At 43.1% G+C, this 15,750-nt stretch overlaps 1 protein-coding gene across 2 annotated transcripts in view; it reads left to right on the top strand.

Annotated features, from left to right (window-relative positions):
• The window catches only part of LOC118815475 (rho guanine nucleotide exchange factor 4-like), a 116,784-nt gene that overhangs the window by 21,428 nt on the left and 79,606 nt on the right, over window positions 1-15,750 (top strand). The window contains exon 1 of one of the 2 annotated variants that reach the window (XM_036581629.1): window positions 1,206-1,659. The exons of the other annotated variant lie outside the window; for it this stretch is intronic. Within the exon in view, the coding sequence (XP_036437522.1) occupies window positions 1,452-1,659 (208 nt within the window). The 5' untranslated portion in view covers window positions 1,206-1,451. Of the gene's footprint in view, window positions 1-1,205; window positions 1,660-15,750 lie in introns of those variants that run through there. 2 annotated transcript variants of the gene reach the window in all.

Below are 15,750 nucleotides of genomic sequence, written 5' to 3'. Positions count from 1 at the left end.
AAACAAAAAAATCATAATATTTTTCATGAAAACACCAAAAAGATTTTGTAATTGCAGAAAATAGTCCAGCAGCACTGCTGTGTCTGATCCACTCAGACCAGCACAACACACACTAACACACCACCACCACGTCAGTGTTACTGCAGTGCTGAGAATGATCCACCACCCAAATAGTACCTGCTCTGTGAGGGTCCATGGGGGTCCTGACCACTGAAGAACAGGGTAAAAGGGGGCTAACAAAGTATCAGAGAAACAGATGGACTACAGTTTGTAACTGTAGAACTACAAAGGGCTCCTACACTGTAAAAAGTGGCTCGTCAGATCTGCCTAAAAGAGTTGCTTCATGTGGTGACAAGTAAATTAACTATTGACTAGTTTTATTCAACCTAAACAAATACTTTGAATGAACAGTTCTTTTAATTGGTGTAGTTTTTTAAGTTGAATAAAACCAGTTTTATATATATACAAATAAATGTATGCATGTATAGATGTGAATATATGTGTGTATGTGTATATATATACACGGCTGTTGAAGTTCAGAATTACTTGGAAAAAATTCTGGTTCCATTGACTTACATTAAAAGTAAAGTATGCTTTTCCCTTCTCCTGTGAAGTTACCATATATATATATATATATTGTGTGTGTGTGTATTTATATCATTCCACACGAGTGAAATATTTTCCATTATCACAGTGAAACCTGAAAGACGTAACTGTGTAGATGTATTTTATTGCTGGAAATAATGTACATTTTTGAATGAAGTCAGTTCAACACATTACAGTATTTGTCCGTGTGTGTATAGTAGTGCGGTATATAAGTGCTCCATCATGTCATTAGCAGCGGTGTCTGTATTCTCTAAGCCGATTGTGTATGCACAGCCAGGAAATCCCAGCGCTATAGCTTCCTCTCTGACAGGCTGCAGAGTACCGGAGCTTTATCCATTACTGCCAGCTTTCAGCACTTCTGTCTGACAGCCGAGAGAGAGAGAGGGGGAAAGAATGAGGGAAAAGAGAAAAAGAGCGAGCGAGGGGCACAGAGAGAGAGAAAACAAGTGAATGAGGGGGACGAGGGGAAAGCGGATGTTTTCAAAGACGAGCTGATGCTGAAAGTGGCACTTTTTCATCGTCCTATGGTAAACCCCCCCCAGAGGGCCCCCGCCAGGCGCTGCGCTCTGAGAGAGAGTGAGAGAGAGAGAGAGAGAGAGAGAGAGAGAGGGAGAGAGAGAGGAGGAGCTGCAGAGCTGTTTCTAAACAGCACAGCAGATCGGCAGAAGCAGCATAGTTGTGTTTCAAGTGTAGGATCTCGTTCTCTCGGGGGATCAAGACTGGACCGGCTGTTTCTCAGCTGTTGGACAGTAACTCTCGTGAGCTGCGTTTCTCTGTGGATCACAGTACAGTGGACCAGCTGTTTCTCAGGTAGAGGATTATTATAGGACAGCACTTGCAGCGCCATGCGCACCCAGCAGGGCGGCGCTGATGCCCCTGCGCCCCTGCCCGGGGGCAGCTGCGGCAGCAGCAGCGGCAGCTCCGGCCTCCTGTCCCCCGGATCGGATTCGGACAGCAGCCTCGGCCCCGCCGGACCTTACCCCGGCTTCGGTGGCACCCTGCGGGGGGCGCTGTCCCGCTACTGGAGCCTGGAGAGTTTACACTCCACCACAGGTAAGACCTGAGGGTCACACTGATGGCAGACGGAAGCATATTAGCACCTTAAACTGCGGGTTTATTATTTAGTTAATTGGTCTTAAAGGAAAACTCCAGCATTTTCCAGCCTAATCTCTAACTGCTGAGGGCAGATCTTTACCAAAGACAGTCACTTCAGCTCATTTTCCTGCATTTCAAAAAGAACAGGAAACCTGTTGACACATAATGGAAGCCGATGAGCTTCGACTGTATACTGCAGATGCAGTGGACAGTGATTAGATTGGAAAATGCTGGAGTATTCCTTTAAAGGGCCCATATCCTTCATTTTTCTAGCATTTTTTTATCGTTTCTCCTCAGTTTTTCTCTCTTAGAATGTTTTCGTGGGTTTATACACTAAAAACAAACAAAAACAGGCTGCTTTTGTTACTGTACCTTTAAGACAGATATGTAAATTAGCTTGATTCTGATTTGCTGCACTTGTTAGAAAAGCAGTGCAGGCAGAAACACTCCTTATAACATTAGAATGGGCGGAGCTTAAAACACTCCTTACATTAGAATGGGCGGAGCTTAAAGACTGCATGCCAAATATTTGTATATGTGTTGTTGAACAGTGAATTGTATATGGATTTTATTGACTTGACAGTCTCAGAAATGATATAAGTTGCGTATTAGCTGTATTAGTTACTAAACACTATGCGTTAAAGGGCCCATCCCATGTAAAACCAAGTGGTTTAAATAAAGCAGTTTGATGTAATATGAAAACATTGTTACATTTTTCTAAATATATTGTATAGATGGCTTCATACGCATGTCAGATGCGTCATGTTCCTCATTTACGAATTAGCTGTGTTCAATTGCTTTGTAGCTTGAAATGTGTCAGGTATCGTCATTGGAGGATAAAAAAAATACTTGCCTCCAAAACAGACCTTTAACCTCTTATTCTCCAGGGTATATTTTGGTTTGTCCGTCTGAATTTACACGACCAAATCGTAAGGCAAATTATTCAGTAACTGCATGAAATAAATGTAAATTTTTATTTTTTTTTTTTTTTTCTAAAAGCTCCCCTCAAATTTTATGATCTACACATATCGCTATATGCTTACAATTTTCTGCTGAAAGCCAAAAATCTTAGACGCTCTTTGTATTATTTTATAAAAATGATTTTTACAGAGCAGATCACTGAAGAGACGCCATCTGTTTATAGTTTATAGCCCAGATTTGTGGAAAAATGGGTCGACTTTCAGTACAAAAAAAATTGTGAGTTCAGCTTCTTTTATTATAAGGGTTTAAAATGACATCACCCATCTATTTGACTGGAGAGAAGACAGTTACAGCTCTCATACGACCCCCACCTTTAGAATGTAGCTTATGAAATATGAAAGTTATGAAGAATATGACGAAGTGCGTTTTGGAACCACCGGTGGTCCCAAGGAGTTGAAAAGGTTAAAGGACCCATGGAAAAATTCATTTTCATTGCTTTAAAAAAAGTGTTTGAGGTGGTATTTAAACATTGATCCAATTTAAAACGTAAACATTCAACATTAGGCTGCAAAAAAATGCTTTTTATTGTTTTTGTGATGTCACAAATCAATGCAACCAATGCATTTACAAATATCTACCCATTCAGGCTACAGCACTTTAATCACGCCCATGACGGTTTGAAGGAGTGTTTCTGTCCGGACTGCTTTGGGAATGAGGCCCAGTATATGCCAGCCAATCAGAACAGAGCTCATTATAATACTAAAGAACAACAACAAAAAAAAATGTCAGTAACTTTACTAAGCAATACATTTATGACCTTAATGTGCAACTTTTAGGCCTTTAGGGACCTTATATTTATGATCATTCTGACAAGGCAGTGTAAGAAATAGACTCTTTAAAGGGTTTAAGGGGTTTAAAGGGAAATTTCATCAATTTTTCTAAATTCTATTCTAATAAATTTGTAAACAATGAGTGGTTTAGTGTGAAATAGTTCACTTTAGAGAAACTTACAGACAGATTTATTTACAGTGGTGGTGATAGGAACCAGGGGTCACAATGTCTCCAAAACAGATATAGACATTTTATTTACTATCCAGAACCACCAGTGGACCTACAGGAGTCTTCTGAGTTTATATGTAATGTTGATGATGGAAAAATAATAATAGATCTGAAATAAATACATTTTCTTTGGGAATTATTTTACCTTACAACACCCTGCATGCACCTCTCCACAATGAATAGATTTAAAAAATAAATTTTAGGCCAAAGTCTTATCTCGAAACTATCGTCTCAGTCATCAGGCAGTGAATTCATAACCTTTTCATGTGATAACTGTCTGTGAGGGAGCTTTTAGAGCCGTCTGGTTCCTATCACAACAACTGTAAACAATTCTGACTCAGTAAGTTTCTCTACAGTGAACCATTTCAAACCACTCTGTTTACATTTTTACTGTTTAATTATGCCAAAAATCTAAAAAGTCAGTGGAATTCCCCTTCAAAGGCAGCAGCTCTCCTGCGGGGAGACTTGTTGAGAGACGGGGAGAAATGCAGTTTTGCTGGTTGATGTTGTTTGTCCGCGTCTGCGTCAGAGTCCGCGTGTTTTTCTGATGGCGCTGAGACGCAGGGATGCGGTTATTACACCGTGGCTGATGTGCTCTGAAGATATGACTGTGCCATTCATGCTTTCGGCTCCTCTGATGGCAGATAGACGATGATAATAGCGTCCGGTTTGCTGAGATGAGATCAGAGATGGTCACAGCAGTTTCCATGAAGGGTGTGCAAACAGAGTATGGCAATACTGCCCATTCTAAATCAGTACAGGACCTGCTAATGCTGCCTCTACACGCTGGAGTGGTCCTCTTCTGTTGCTATGGTCAACATGTGAACCCAGTGCTGTGTGACTGCTGTTAATGTTTGAGACGTGTTGATGAGGCGTGTTCTGTGAATGGTTCTGTCGCCTCAGTGAACTCTCTCTCCCTCTGTCCCCTGCCTCTCTGTCTCTCTCTCTCTGCCTCTCCTCTTTCTCTCTCTGCCTCTCTCTCCCTCTATCCTCTGCCTCTCAGTCTCTCTCTCTTTCTCTCTCTCTGCCTCTCCTCTTTCTCTCTCTGCCTCTCTCTCCCTCCATCCTCTGCCTCTCTGTCTCTCTCTCTGCCTCTCCTCTTTCTCTCTCTGCCTCTCTCTCTCTCTCTTTCTCATTCTGCCTCTCCTCACTCTTTCTCTCTCTGCCTCTGTTTCTTTTTCCTCTCTCTCCTCTTTCTCTCTGCCTCTCTTCTCTTTCTCTCTCTCTCTCTCTCTCTGCCTCTCTCTCCCTCTATCCTCTGCCTCTATCTCTCTCTTTCTCTCTCTCTGCCTCTCTTTCTCTCTTTCTGCCTCTCCTCGCTTTGTCTCTCTGCCTCTCTTTCTTTCTTCTCTCTCCTCTTTCTCTCTGCCTCTCCTCTCTTTCTCTTTCTCTCTCTGCCTCTCCCTCTATCCTCTGCCTCTATCTCTTTCTTTCTCTCTGCCTCTCTTTCTCTCTCTCTCTCTCTCTCTCTCTCTCTCTCTCTCTCTCTCTCTCTGCCTCTCCTCTCTCTCTCTCTATCCCCCTCTCTCTCTCTGCCTATTCTCTCTTTCTTCCTCTCTCTTTCTCCCACTCTTCACCACTCCTCACATTCACTCTGCTCTCTCTCATCGTCATGGTGACGGAGGAGCAGTGGTCTGTGTTGTAGATCAGGAGTGGATCGATATTTACAGAAAGGCAGGTCGGCTCTGAACTGGTTTATGGTTTTATGTTATCGGACATGATGTCCTCCGCTGTTTAATTATTATTCCAGCACAGAAACAGAGCATAAAGCTCTATTCTCTCTCTCTCTCTCTCTCTCTCTCTCTCTCTCTCTCTCTCTCTCTCTCTCTCTCTCACACTCTCTCACTCTCTCTCTCTCTCTCTCTCTCTCTCTCTCTCTCTCTCACACTCTCTCACTCTCTCTCTCTCTCTCTCTCTCTCTCTCTCTCTCTCTCTCTCTCTCTCATGGCCTTGAAGGAGCTGCGTCATAGATTTGCAGTTTCACTCACTAATGCTAAATCACTCCATTCAGTTCTGACATATACGTGTGTGTCCTCACAATGATAGGAAAACATGACATTTTTGCTCAAGTGAGGACACTTGAGCACAGGTCGTTTCCACAAAAGGGCAGAAAAGTATCTTCTGGATACTGAGGTTAAGGTAATGGTCAGGTTTAAGTGTGGGTGTAGGTATATTATGTGGCTACAGTAACACAAAAATCAATGGAAACCTATGGAAGTCCTCACAAGTATAGCAAGACAAGACAAACGTGTGTGTGTGTTGCCTACATGTATAATGAGGTGCCATGTGAAATTTGTACAGATATCGCTGTTGTCTGAAAAAGACCTTGTTTCTCCAAAACGGTAACTTTACAGGAGAAAGAAAAAACCTACTATACTTTTAATGTAAGTCAATGGAACCAGACTTTTTTCCAAGTCATTTTGGGCCGTTTCTTTTGGTCCATTTACCATGAAATTTATAAACAATATAAAGGACAACAGGCACTTTCAAATTCTGTCACAAACTGAAAAATGACAAAAATGGAGATACGAGGTTTTGTTCCAACAGCAGCGATTGTGATGGATATATATATATATATATATATATATATATATATATATATATAGTCACTGTGTAAGTCAAAGTAAAGCCATTTTATTCAGAGCAGTTTTTTCATGAAATTTTCTCCCAGTGTAAAAGGCTACTGAGCTCAAATGCTGCAGAAAAGTAAAAATATAAAAATGGAGATGCATGTTATTTACCTATTAGTAATAAGTATATGGCCATATGTATTACACACACACATCCATGTGATCTCAGCAATAACAAAGAACCAAAAAGAAACTCTCTGGTTAAGTGTTGGAAACGTGTGAAAACAAACCAACAGGTGTGCGCGCTGTGCTGATGGTGGACTGTACTGAAGGTGACCGTACGCTGGACCTGTCGCTGTAATGACTGTGTGAGGCACCACAGCCTCAAATTAGCTGACAGAAAACAGAGACAGAGCACAACTCCATTCATAAAGCAAACACGGTCTCTCTCTCTCGCTCTCTCGCTCTCTTGCTCTCTATCTGTCTCTCTCTCTCTCTCTCTCTCTCAGATTTTCAGAGGAGCTTTACTAACATGGCTGTCTGAAGTACAAAGTTGCCAAAGAATATAAACTTCAGCGCTGAATATACTTTGTTGAATGAATCACAATTGAAGAATTAATAATAGTAATAATTATATTTATCATAATGAAATAACTTTAACGATAACAAGAAATGAAGTAAACAAATAAAAAGAGACATGTATTGAATAATAAAAGTGATAATAGACAATATATAATGTGTTTACTTATGTACAGTGAGAGGTCTGGTAGCGGGTCGGGGGGGTGGAGCAGGTGGTGACATGTTGCCGGGTATTTTGTGGCTAAAGATGCTGGGTTGGAAATTTTCTCAAGGTAGTGTGAGTTTTTCGCAGTGAATGAGGAAGTTCAGTCTGTGAGGGTCAGGGTGGAGTCCGACTGCAGTGTTAGTCAGTCTGTGAGGGTCAGGGTGGAGTCCGACTGCAGTGTTAGTCAGTCTGTGAGGGTCAGGGTGGAGTCCGACTGCAGTGTTACTCAGTCTGTGAGGGTCAGGGTGGAGTCCGACTGCAGTGTTACTCAGTCTGTGTGGGTCAGGGTGGAGTCGACTGCAGTGTTAGTCAGTCTGTGAGGGTCAGGGTGGAGTCCGACTGCAGTGTTTGTCAGTCTGTGAGGGTCAGGGTGGAGTCCGACTGCAGTGTTACTCAGTCTGTGTGGGTCAGGGTGGAGTCGACTGCAGTGTTAGTCAGTCTGTGCGGGTCAGTGTGGAGTCGACTGCAGTGTTAGTCAGTCTGTGCGGGTCAGTGTGGAGTCCGACTGCAGTGTTAGTCAGTCTGTGCGGGTCAGTGTGGAGTCGACTGCAGTGTTAGTCAGTCTGTGTGGGTCAGTGTGGAGTCGACTGCAGTGTTAGTCAGTCTGTGAGGGTCAGTGTGGAGTCGACTGCAGTGTTAGTCAGTCTGTGCGGGTCAGTGTGGAGTCGACTGCAGTGTTAGTCAGTCTGTGCGGGTCAGTGTGGAGTCCGACTGCAGTGTTACTTAGTCTGTGTGGGTCAGTGTGGAGTCCGACTGCAGTGTTTGTCAGTCTGTGCGGGTCAGCGTGGAGTCCGACTGCAGTGTTTGTCAGTCTTCATGGGTCAGTGTGGAGTCCGACTACAGTGTTAGTCAGTCTGTGAGAGTGAGTGTGGAGTCTGACTGCAGTGTTTGTCAGTCTGTGAGGGTCAGTGTGGAGTCCGACTGCAGTGTTTGTCAGTCTGTGAGGGTCAGCGTGGAGTCCGACTGCAGTGTTAGTCAGTCTGTGAGAGTGAGTGTGGAGTCTGACTGCAGTGTTAGTCAGTCTGTGAGGGTCAGTGTGGAGTCCGACTGCAGTGTTAGTCAGTCTGTGCGGGTCAGTGTGGAGTCCCACTGCAGTGTTAGTCAGTCTGTGTGGGTCAGTGTGGAGTCTGACTGCAGTGTTACTTAGTCAGTGTGGAGTCCGACTGCAGTGTTACTCAGTCTGTGCGGGTCAGTGTGGAGTCCGACTGCAGTGTTAGTCAGTCTGTGCGGGTCAGTGTGGAGTCCGACTGCAGTGTTAGTCAGTCTGTGCGGGTCAGTGTGGAGTCCGACTGCAGTGTTAGTCAGTCTGTGCGGGTCAGTGTGGAGTCCGACTGCAGTGTTAGTCAGTCTGTGTGGGTCAGTGTGGGGTCCGACTGCAGTGTTAGTCAGTCTGTGTGGGTCAGTGTGGAGTCCGACTGCAGTGTCAGGACTGAGCGCCTCCTGATGATGTGATTTTCCTAATGAAATCAATCGCTGGATTGATTTTACTGTTCACCCTTCTGACCTTTTAAAAGGGGTCAGGGTTAGGGTCATGGTCACACCCAGAGGTCAGCAGTTATATGGGGGGGGGTGTAGACAGAAGGGAGGACAGGTTATAGAGAGAGTTAGGGCAGAGAGAGAGGAGGAAAAGAGAAAGAAAGAGACAGGCAAAGAAAGATAAAATGTAAAGAGAGAGAAAGAGAAAGGTAGAGAAAAGGTAGAGCGAGGGAGAAAGCAAGAAAGAGAGAAAGGCTGAAAAAATAAAGGTAGAGGGGGGAGAAAGAAAGGTAGAATGAGGGAGAAAAGAAAGATAAAAGTGAAGAAAAGGAAAGGTAGACAGATGGGGAAAAGAGAGAGAAAGGTGGAGAAAAAGAAAGGTAGAGTGAGGTAGAAACAGTGAAAGGGAAAAAAAGGAGAAAGAAAGAGAAAAAAGGTAAAGGCAAAGTGAGATGCTGGGATAGAAAGGAAATATGCGAGAGGGGAGAGAGAGGAAGAGAAAAAGAGAGAGAGAGAGGGGATTTTGGAGGAGACTGTTATCAGGTCGGCCTTGTCAGAGTGGGCTGGTTGGTCAGTGTTAGCAGGGACGGCTCTATGTGGGTTAATCTCATTGGTGCAGGTTTAGAGCAGAACCCAGACAGAACTGACACAGTTTAGACACCCAGACTCAAACGGGCCTCTTCTGACCTCACAAACCACCTGTCAATCATCCTCACATCAGTACCACATGCACACCTGACCGAACCCAACCCCAAAACATCAGCTTCGGACTCTTTTCCTAGAGTTTTTGTTCTTATAAACCGAATAAAGGAGAGATCAAATGCACACACAGAGCTGATGGTGTGCTGGCCTTCTCCTGGCAGGCACTGACCCACAGCAGACTGTCTGTGTTGTGACTCGTGTCACTGCGGTGTGAGGTTTCAGGCCAAACCGATGTCCCACAGTGGCGTCCTGGATTTGTGTCATGGAAGCCAGATACTGAATTTAGGGGATTTTTGCCAGAAGCCGTGTCAGAAGGAAATACCAATCAGGACTGAGTTTTCTGTGCTCCACCTAAACATATGTGGAGAGCTGTTTCTGCCGTATGTCTATATCTACACCGGCCATCGCATGTTTGAGGACCAATGTTTGGTTTTCACTAATAACACAATGATGTGCTGTGATGTGCTGATCTTTTGGGTGTGTTTATCTTGTCCTTTAGGGCTATTTATTTCATCACTCCGTTTCACGCTCCTCAATATAAAGAGCAGGTTTTGTCTGAATAATAATTTGAGTTTTCCAAACTATTATTCTAGTACAGGGGTCAGCAACATGAGGCTCTGGAGCCACAGGCGGCTCTTTTACTGCCCTGTTGCGGCTCCACAGCAGATTAAAATAAAATAAAATAAAATAATCCTCCTTTACAGTAAAATAAAGTTCTGCTCATCATTCAGCACAGTTTTAACAATAACTGGTCTTAAACACTGGAGTTATCCCAGCCTCAAACTGCTAATTCAGCAACCTTTAACCCTGAAGGTTGGTGCACAGAATGCTGGTCACCATAGCAACACAGAAAACAGTCTCGCCTAGCTAATAGCTAACGAAACGGCAAAGAGAAAGATTTAAGATGAACATCGATAATTTAGAGACAAATGGACTTATTTGCATTTATAAGCTCACAGCTGGTTTCCTGATAGAAGCTGTTCAGATTTTCCCTGTTCCGCCTTAAATGGTGCCGCAGATACACTCAGGCACCATTTAAGGTGGAATGGGAAAATTCGAACTAGAAGCTGGTGAATGAGAAGCGACTTTAGCCTCGTAAAAAAAATCAAACGTTGAGAGACATTTTACAAGAAACTGTTCTACTTTTGTGGAAAAGTTTCCCGCTTGAGATGCGAGAAAAGCAGCTATAGCTGAGCTAAAGATGAAAGCAGAGCAAAGTAAATCAGTGTTTTTGTTGATATTATATGTTTATCCTATACTAGTGCATTAACACATACTGAGACATATTTACAGCCAAGATGGGAAAATGGACATAAAAGTTTGTGGCTCCCAAAGTGGTTTGATTTTTGTTGAAAGGACAAAATGGCTGCTCTTTTCTCAAAGAAAATCAAAAAACTCGGTGTCCCCAAACTTTTGATAGGCAGAATCTCTCTCTCAGTGTGGAGCCCACAGAGGCCTTAATAATTTCTGGGAACTAAAAAATCCATGTCTGTAATTTTTAGCTCATTTTTATGTATGTTATTATGGATCATCCTGCTTGTTGTATTGTTTTCATTTGAAACAAATGGGTTAAATTCTTAAAGATGAGAGCGAGCTCTCTTATTGGTTAGGAGCTGGACTGAAGGTCTTACACGTTAGATTAAATACTAGGAACTGGCAGTGGAATCAACCAATCATGTTTAGGTGGATCATCACTTATGGTTTTCTGGAAGTTCTGGATACGTCACTGACTGTGAACACCAGCCGTAGTCTAACCAAGTTGCAGTCTGTTGCAAGAAATGGAAAACAGCGGCGTCAGCTCTGTGTCAGGACTCTTTACTGAGAGAGCCTCTGAAAATATATGCTAATATCTTTTACAGGCTTCAGTTAGAACTTATAGAATATCTTTTACAAGGTTCTGTCTGTTTACAAGGTACAATGTCTGTTTAATCTAGAATGGCCAATAAATGTTCAGCAGCCAGTTGCACCAGCTGAACATAAGTTCGATCACAAGTCGGGGTGTAAAGTCCATCCTAAACCTCATGTTGAGAGTAGTTAGTTTAAAACTAGCGACACAGAATTTCGGTTGCACCAGAGACACTTACGGCACATCTTAAACAGGAGAGCGTAAAGTGATCATAGATCAAAACACTGTTTTCCCATCGATCAAATTGACCAGCCATTTTAACTGATTTTACAGCAGAACTCACACCGTCTATAGGGTACGTGTAAATTTTAAGGTACAACTTAAAGCTACGTTGAAACTATGTTACTTGGTGCAACCGGTTAAATTCTAGTACCTCTAGTGCCACTACGTTCAAGTTTATGCTCAAACTAGGCTACAATCGAACTTATGGTCAGCTGGTGCAACTGGCTGGAGGAGCGGAAGTGCTCTGGGTAACATAGTATTAGAAAGCCCATAGGGGTGCTAGGAATTAGCATTACCATAGAGGTGTTTTTCTTTCTCGGTTTTTGGCTAATTTTTGAGATTTTTGGCCCAAACTGAAGGCCTAGCTCTGTTAATCATGATTCATAATTTATATCTATACATGTAGCCTGCTGCAGTTTTAGTGCTGGAACTGTATAAGAAGTAAATGGTTCAAACTTGCAGATTTCACCCACTCAATCCATTCAAAAGTGACTACAGTCTTTGGAAAAAATGTGATTATTTTAAAATAGCACTCAACACCAACACATAATGTTCACATTGCCCAGAGCTCGTGTTGAAAGTGCCAAGAAACTGTAGTGCTTTTTTCGCCAGGCTCACAGATATAGAGCTTTTTTCAGACTAAGGATCTACACTGAACAGCTGAGCAGCATCTTTTTGTACTAGAGGTGTGTTAATCTTAGATTAGTGTAATAGGTAGGGTAATTGATAGCCATCTGTTTCAAAGCCTGGTCCTTAGCCATCCTATCCTGTTTAGGATGGCATAGAGTGGCTTACAGTGAGCAAACTTAAACATGAGATGCCATGCTAACGTGAGGTCAGCCTCCTTTCAGCCGAATCCACCCACAAATTCCAGGGAGCCGTGTCTGGAAGCATTCATCTAAAGCAGAGGGTGAGATGTGTTTAAATGGGTCGCCTTCATTCAGCCCACTGCCGCATACTACGCCACCAAGCACGAGTGCAACAGGCCAAGCCTGAGTAATATGGCCCGGAGTTCAGTCGGCTCACACTGACAGCTGTGCTTCAGCAGGCCTTTTTCAGCTCACTTATCTCCTCCACATGTCCAGAATTGTGATGAAAAACAGTTGGGAAACTGCAGTTCCCAGTTGCTTTCCAATGTAGCTATATCGGACTCCAAAAGTATCCAGACACCCCTTCTGATGAGTGAATTCAGCTACTTTAAACTACCAGAGCCAGGCCTCCCCAGAAAAGTAGAAGCTGTTACTACAGCAAAGGGAGACAAACCCCAAACAGTATTGTTGCAACTAGAAACAGAGTTTTAATTGTTTTGGTGCTGTAGTTAAGATAATTATGGGTGTGCTGGTGTATATGAGTCACAGACTTTAGACAGTAATCGACTGCACAGGACTAGTAATTGTGACAGTTTTATCTATGAATGTGCTGATTTATTTAAGTTCTTTTAAAACAAATTATAATTTTCGGAAATTAAACCTTGTTTTAAAAGGGCTGTGATTCCCAGATGGACCCAATATACGCTCATTGTCATTGTCCGCTCACTGGCCACTTTAATAAAAACACCAACCTCATACTTCCACACCCTGGCCACTTTATTAGAAACACCTACCTCATACTTCCACACCCTGGCCACTTTATTAGAAACACCTACCTCGTACTTCCACTCACTGGCCACTTTATTAGAAACACCTACCTTGTATTTCCACTCAGTGGCCACTTTATTAGGAACACCAACCTCATATTTCACTCATTGGCCTCTTTGTTTGAAACACCTACCTTGTCCTTTCACTCACTGGCCACTTTATTGGAAACATCTACCTTGTTGGTCCACTCACTGGCCACTTTATCAGAGACACCAACCTCATACTTCCACTCACTGGCCACTTTATTAAAAACACCTACCTCGTGTTTCCACACACTGGCCACTTTATTAGAAACACCTACCTCGTGTTTCCACACACTGGCCACTTTATTAGAAACACCTACCTTGTTCTTCTACTCACTGGCCACTTTATTTGAAACACCTACCTTGTTAATCCACTCACTGGCCACTTTATTTGAAACACTTACCTTGTACTTCACTCACTGACCACTTTATTGTTGCAGCACAGATGATCAGCCCCTCTACCCCGTTTGTCATCGTTCCATCTCTGAATGTACACCAGCATGGGGGGCCTACAGGAGGGGTTTCTAAAAATGTGGCCAGTGTAGATGTCCAGTCACAATGAACCGCGTTGTGTAGTGTATCTGGCCTGTCAGCGTGGGAGCACTCTGAGATGTCATTAATAATATCTATAGGTGTGCAGGCATGGAGACCGTGTAAGATGCGGTCAGTGCACGCAGGGAGTAATTACCCAGCTAATGGATGTGTAATAGGCCCACAGCATTCGATTAGGTCCTGCCCCTGCTGTGCAGGACGCCTCATAAAAGAGATTTAACGCTCTCCTGCCTATTGTTTTTGAAGCTCTTTTAAATGATGTCATATCGAGGAGCTTGAGGAATCGATGGCTCGAGTGTTCTAGCAGGATTGATCCAATTAAACTCACGAATCAGTCAATTCCTCGGTTATCCAGCCAAGCGAATGGCGTGAGACGGTACATTTCGCCTGAAGCTTCATGTCTGTTCAGCTCATTTCTTTCCTGTTGTCTTATTACGTCGGTCAGGCTGGCTTAGAAACACTGTCATCCCTTCAAAATGGCAGAGTTAAGAGATGGAGCTGCAGATCATTCCGCAGACGTAATCCCTGTAAAAATGCTCCATGTTCCCACTGCACACAGCGGTTATTAAAAACGCTGAGGGACCGGAAATCATCTTTCTGTTATTCTCCTGTGTCTCCACTCACGTCTCACTGTAATATTGCATACAGGCTGATTGAGTTAACCCTTAGAATCATAGAGTTATTCATGCTATGTTATATAAATGAAGTCAGAATCAACTTTACTATCATTCCTTACAGACGTGTGTTGAGCGAAGAATGAAATATTGTTACTCCAGCAGCATTTAACATGAAATAACATCAGATAATCAGACAGTACATACAATAACTGTTAAAAGTGCATACAATTACCTACACCCATCAGGCATAACATTATGACCACCTCCTTGTTTCTACGCTCATTGTCCATTTTCTCAGCTCCACTTACTATATAGGTGCACTTTGTAGTTCTACAGTTACAGACTGTAGTCCATCTGTTTCTCTGCATACTTTGTTAGCCCCCTTTTACCCTGTTCTTCAGTGGTCAGGACCCCCATGGACCCTCACAGAGCAGGTACTATTTGAGTGGTGGATCATTCTCAGCACTGCAGTAACACTGACGTGGTGGTGGTGTGTTAGTGTGTGTTGTGCTGGTACGAGTGGATCAGACACAGCAGTGAATTAATAACCTGTACTTAACAGGAGTTTCGAGTGGAAATTAAATAAAAGATTGTGTGTTCTTTGACTTTTGCAAAGTACTGTATATTTACACAGCGGTCTAAGCAGAATTCAAAGGGATAATGCAAAACTCGGACATCCATGTGAATTAGATAAATAACTGGGCTCAAAAGCAGAGTTAAACAGCACAAATGAGATTTTGAGCAAGTGGGCGTAAAGCTGTCGTGTCCACCAAAGAGGGCTCTTTTAAGGCCTCCCGCTGACGTGCAGGCGATAATGAGGCTCAGTGAATTCATGGCCAGGAACGCCAGAGCAAGACCGCAGCGTAAACCAGCTCTAGATCTGATCTTATACAAACATAGAACACATCCGCCAGCAAAGCGGATCATAACATACATCCCCCAACACATAAACACTGTCGCAAGTGCAGACAGGGAGTACAGATTAAAGTGTACACTGCGTTGGGTCTCTCAGGGTGCATAAGCAGCTTGAGAGACCCAAATCTCATGTGAGACTCCTATTAATAAGATGCAGCCTCATATTTTGATTGAGCGACTGGCTTCTTATTTTAAATGACCTGATCAGCTGTTGGTGATGCTTTTGGATTTTTTGACCAATAGAATTCAGCAAGTCCGGGTGAATGGCCGTATGTCCAGCACCATGGTCTCAAATGCGGGTGCACCTCAGGGTTGTGTCCTGTCCCCTTTGCTTTTTATTACGTACATGGACAGCTGCAGGACTTCTAGAGTGGGCGGCTGTCTTGTAAAAATGTTCTGATGACAATGTATTATTGTCTCTTCTTCAGGGTTCAGAGTCAGATCATGGTTGTGCTCTTCCTGCTTTTGTGACGTGGTGTGATGAGAACTTTCTTGACCTTGAGGAATTAATCATTGATTTCAGGCAAAATAAAAAGGAACCAAAAGCTAGTGTCATACATGGAAAAGAGGTACAAATTGTGGACACATGTAAGTACTTAGGGATGGTATTTGACTCCCAACTTAAATTTGATGCGAACACAGAGCTGGTTGTTAAGAAGGGTCAA

The sequence above is a fragment of the Colossoma macropomum genome, unplaced genomic scaffold (genome assembly GCF_904425465.1).
Source record: "Colossoma macropomum unplaced genomic scaffold, Colossoma_macropomum, whole genome shotgun sequence".
NCBI classification, from domain to species: domain Eukaryota; kingdom Metazoa; phylum Chordata; class Actinopteri; order Characiformes; family Serrasalmidae; genus Colossoma; species Colossoma macropomum.
Note: the sequence above shows the minus strand (reverse complement) of the source record. Positions and strands in the feature narration are given on the sequence as shown.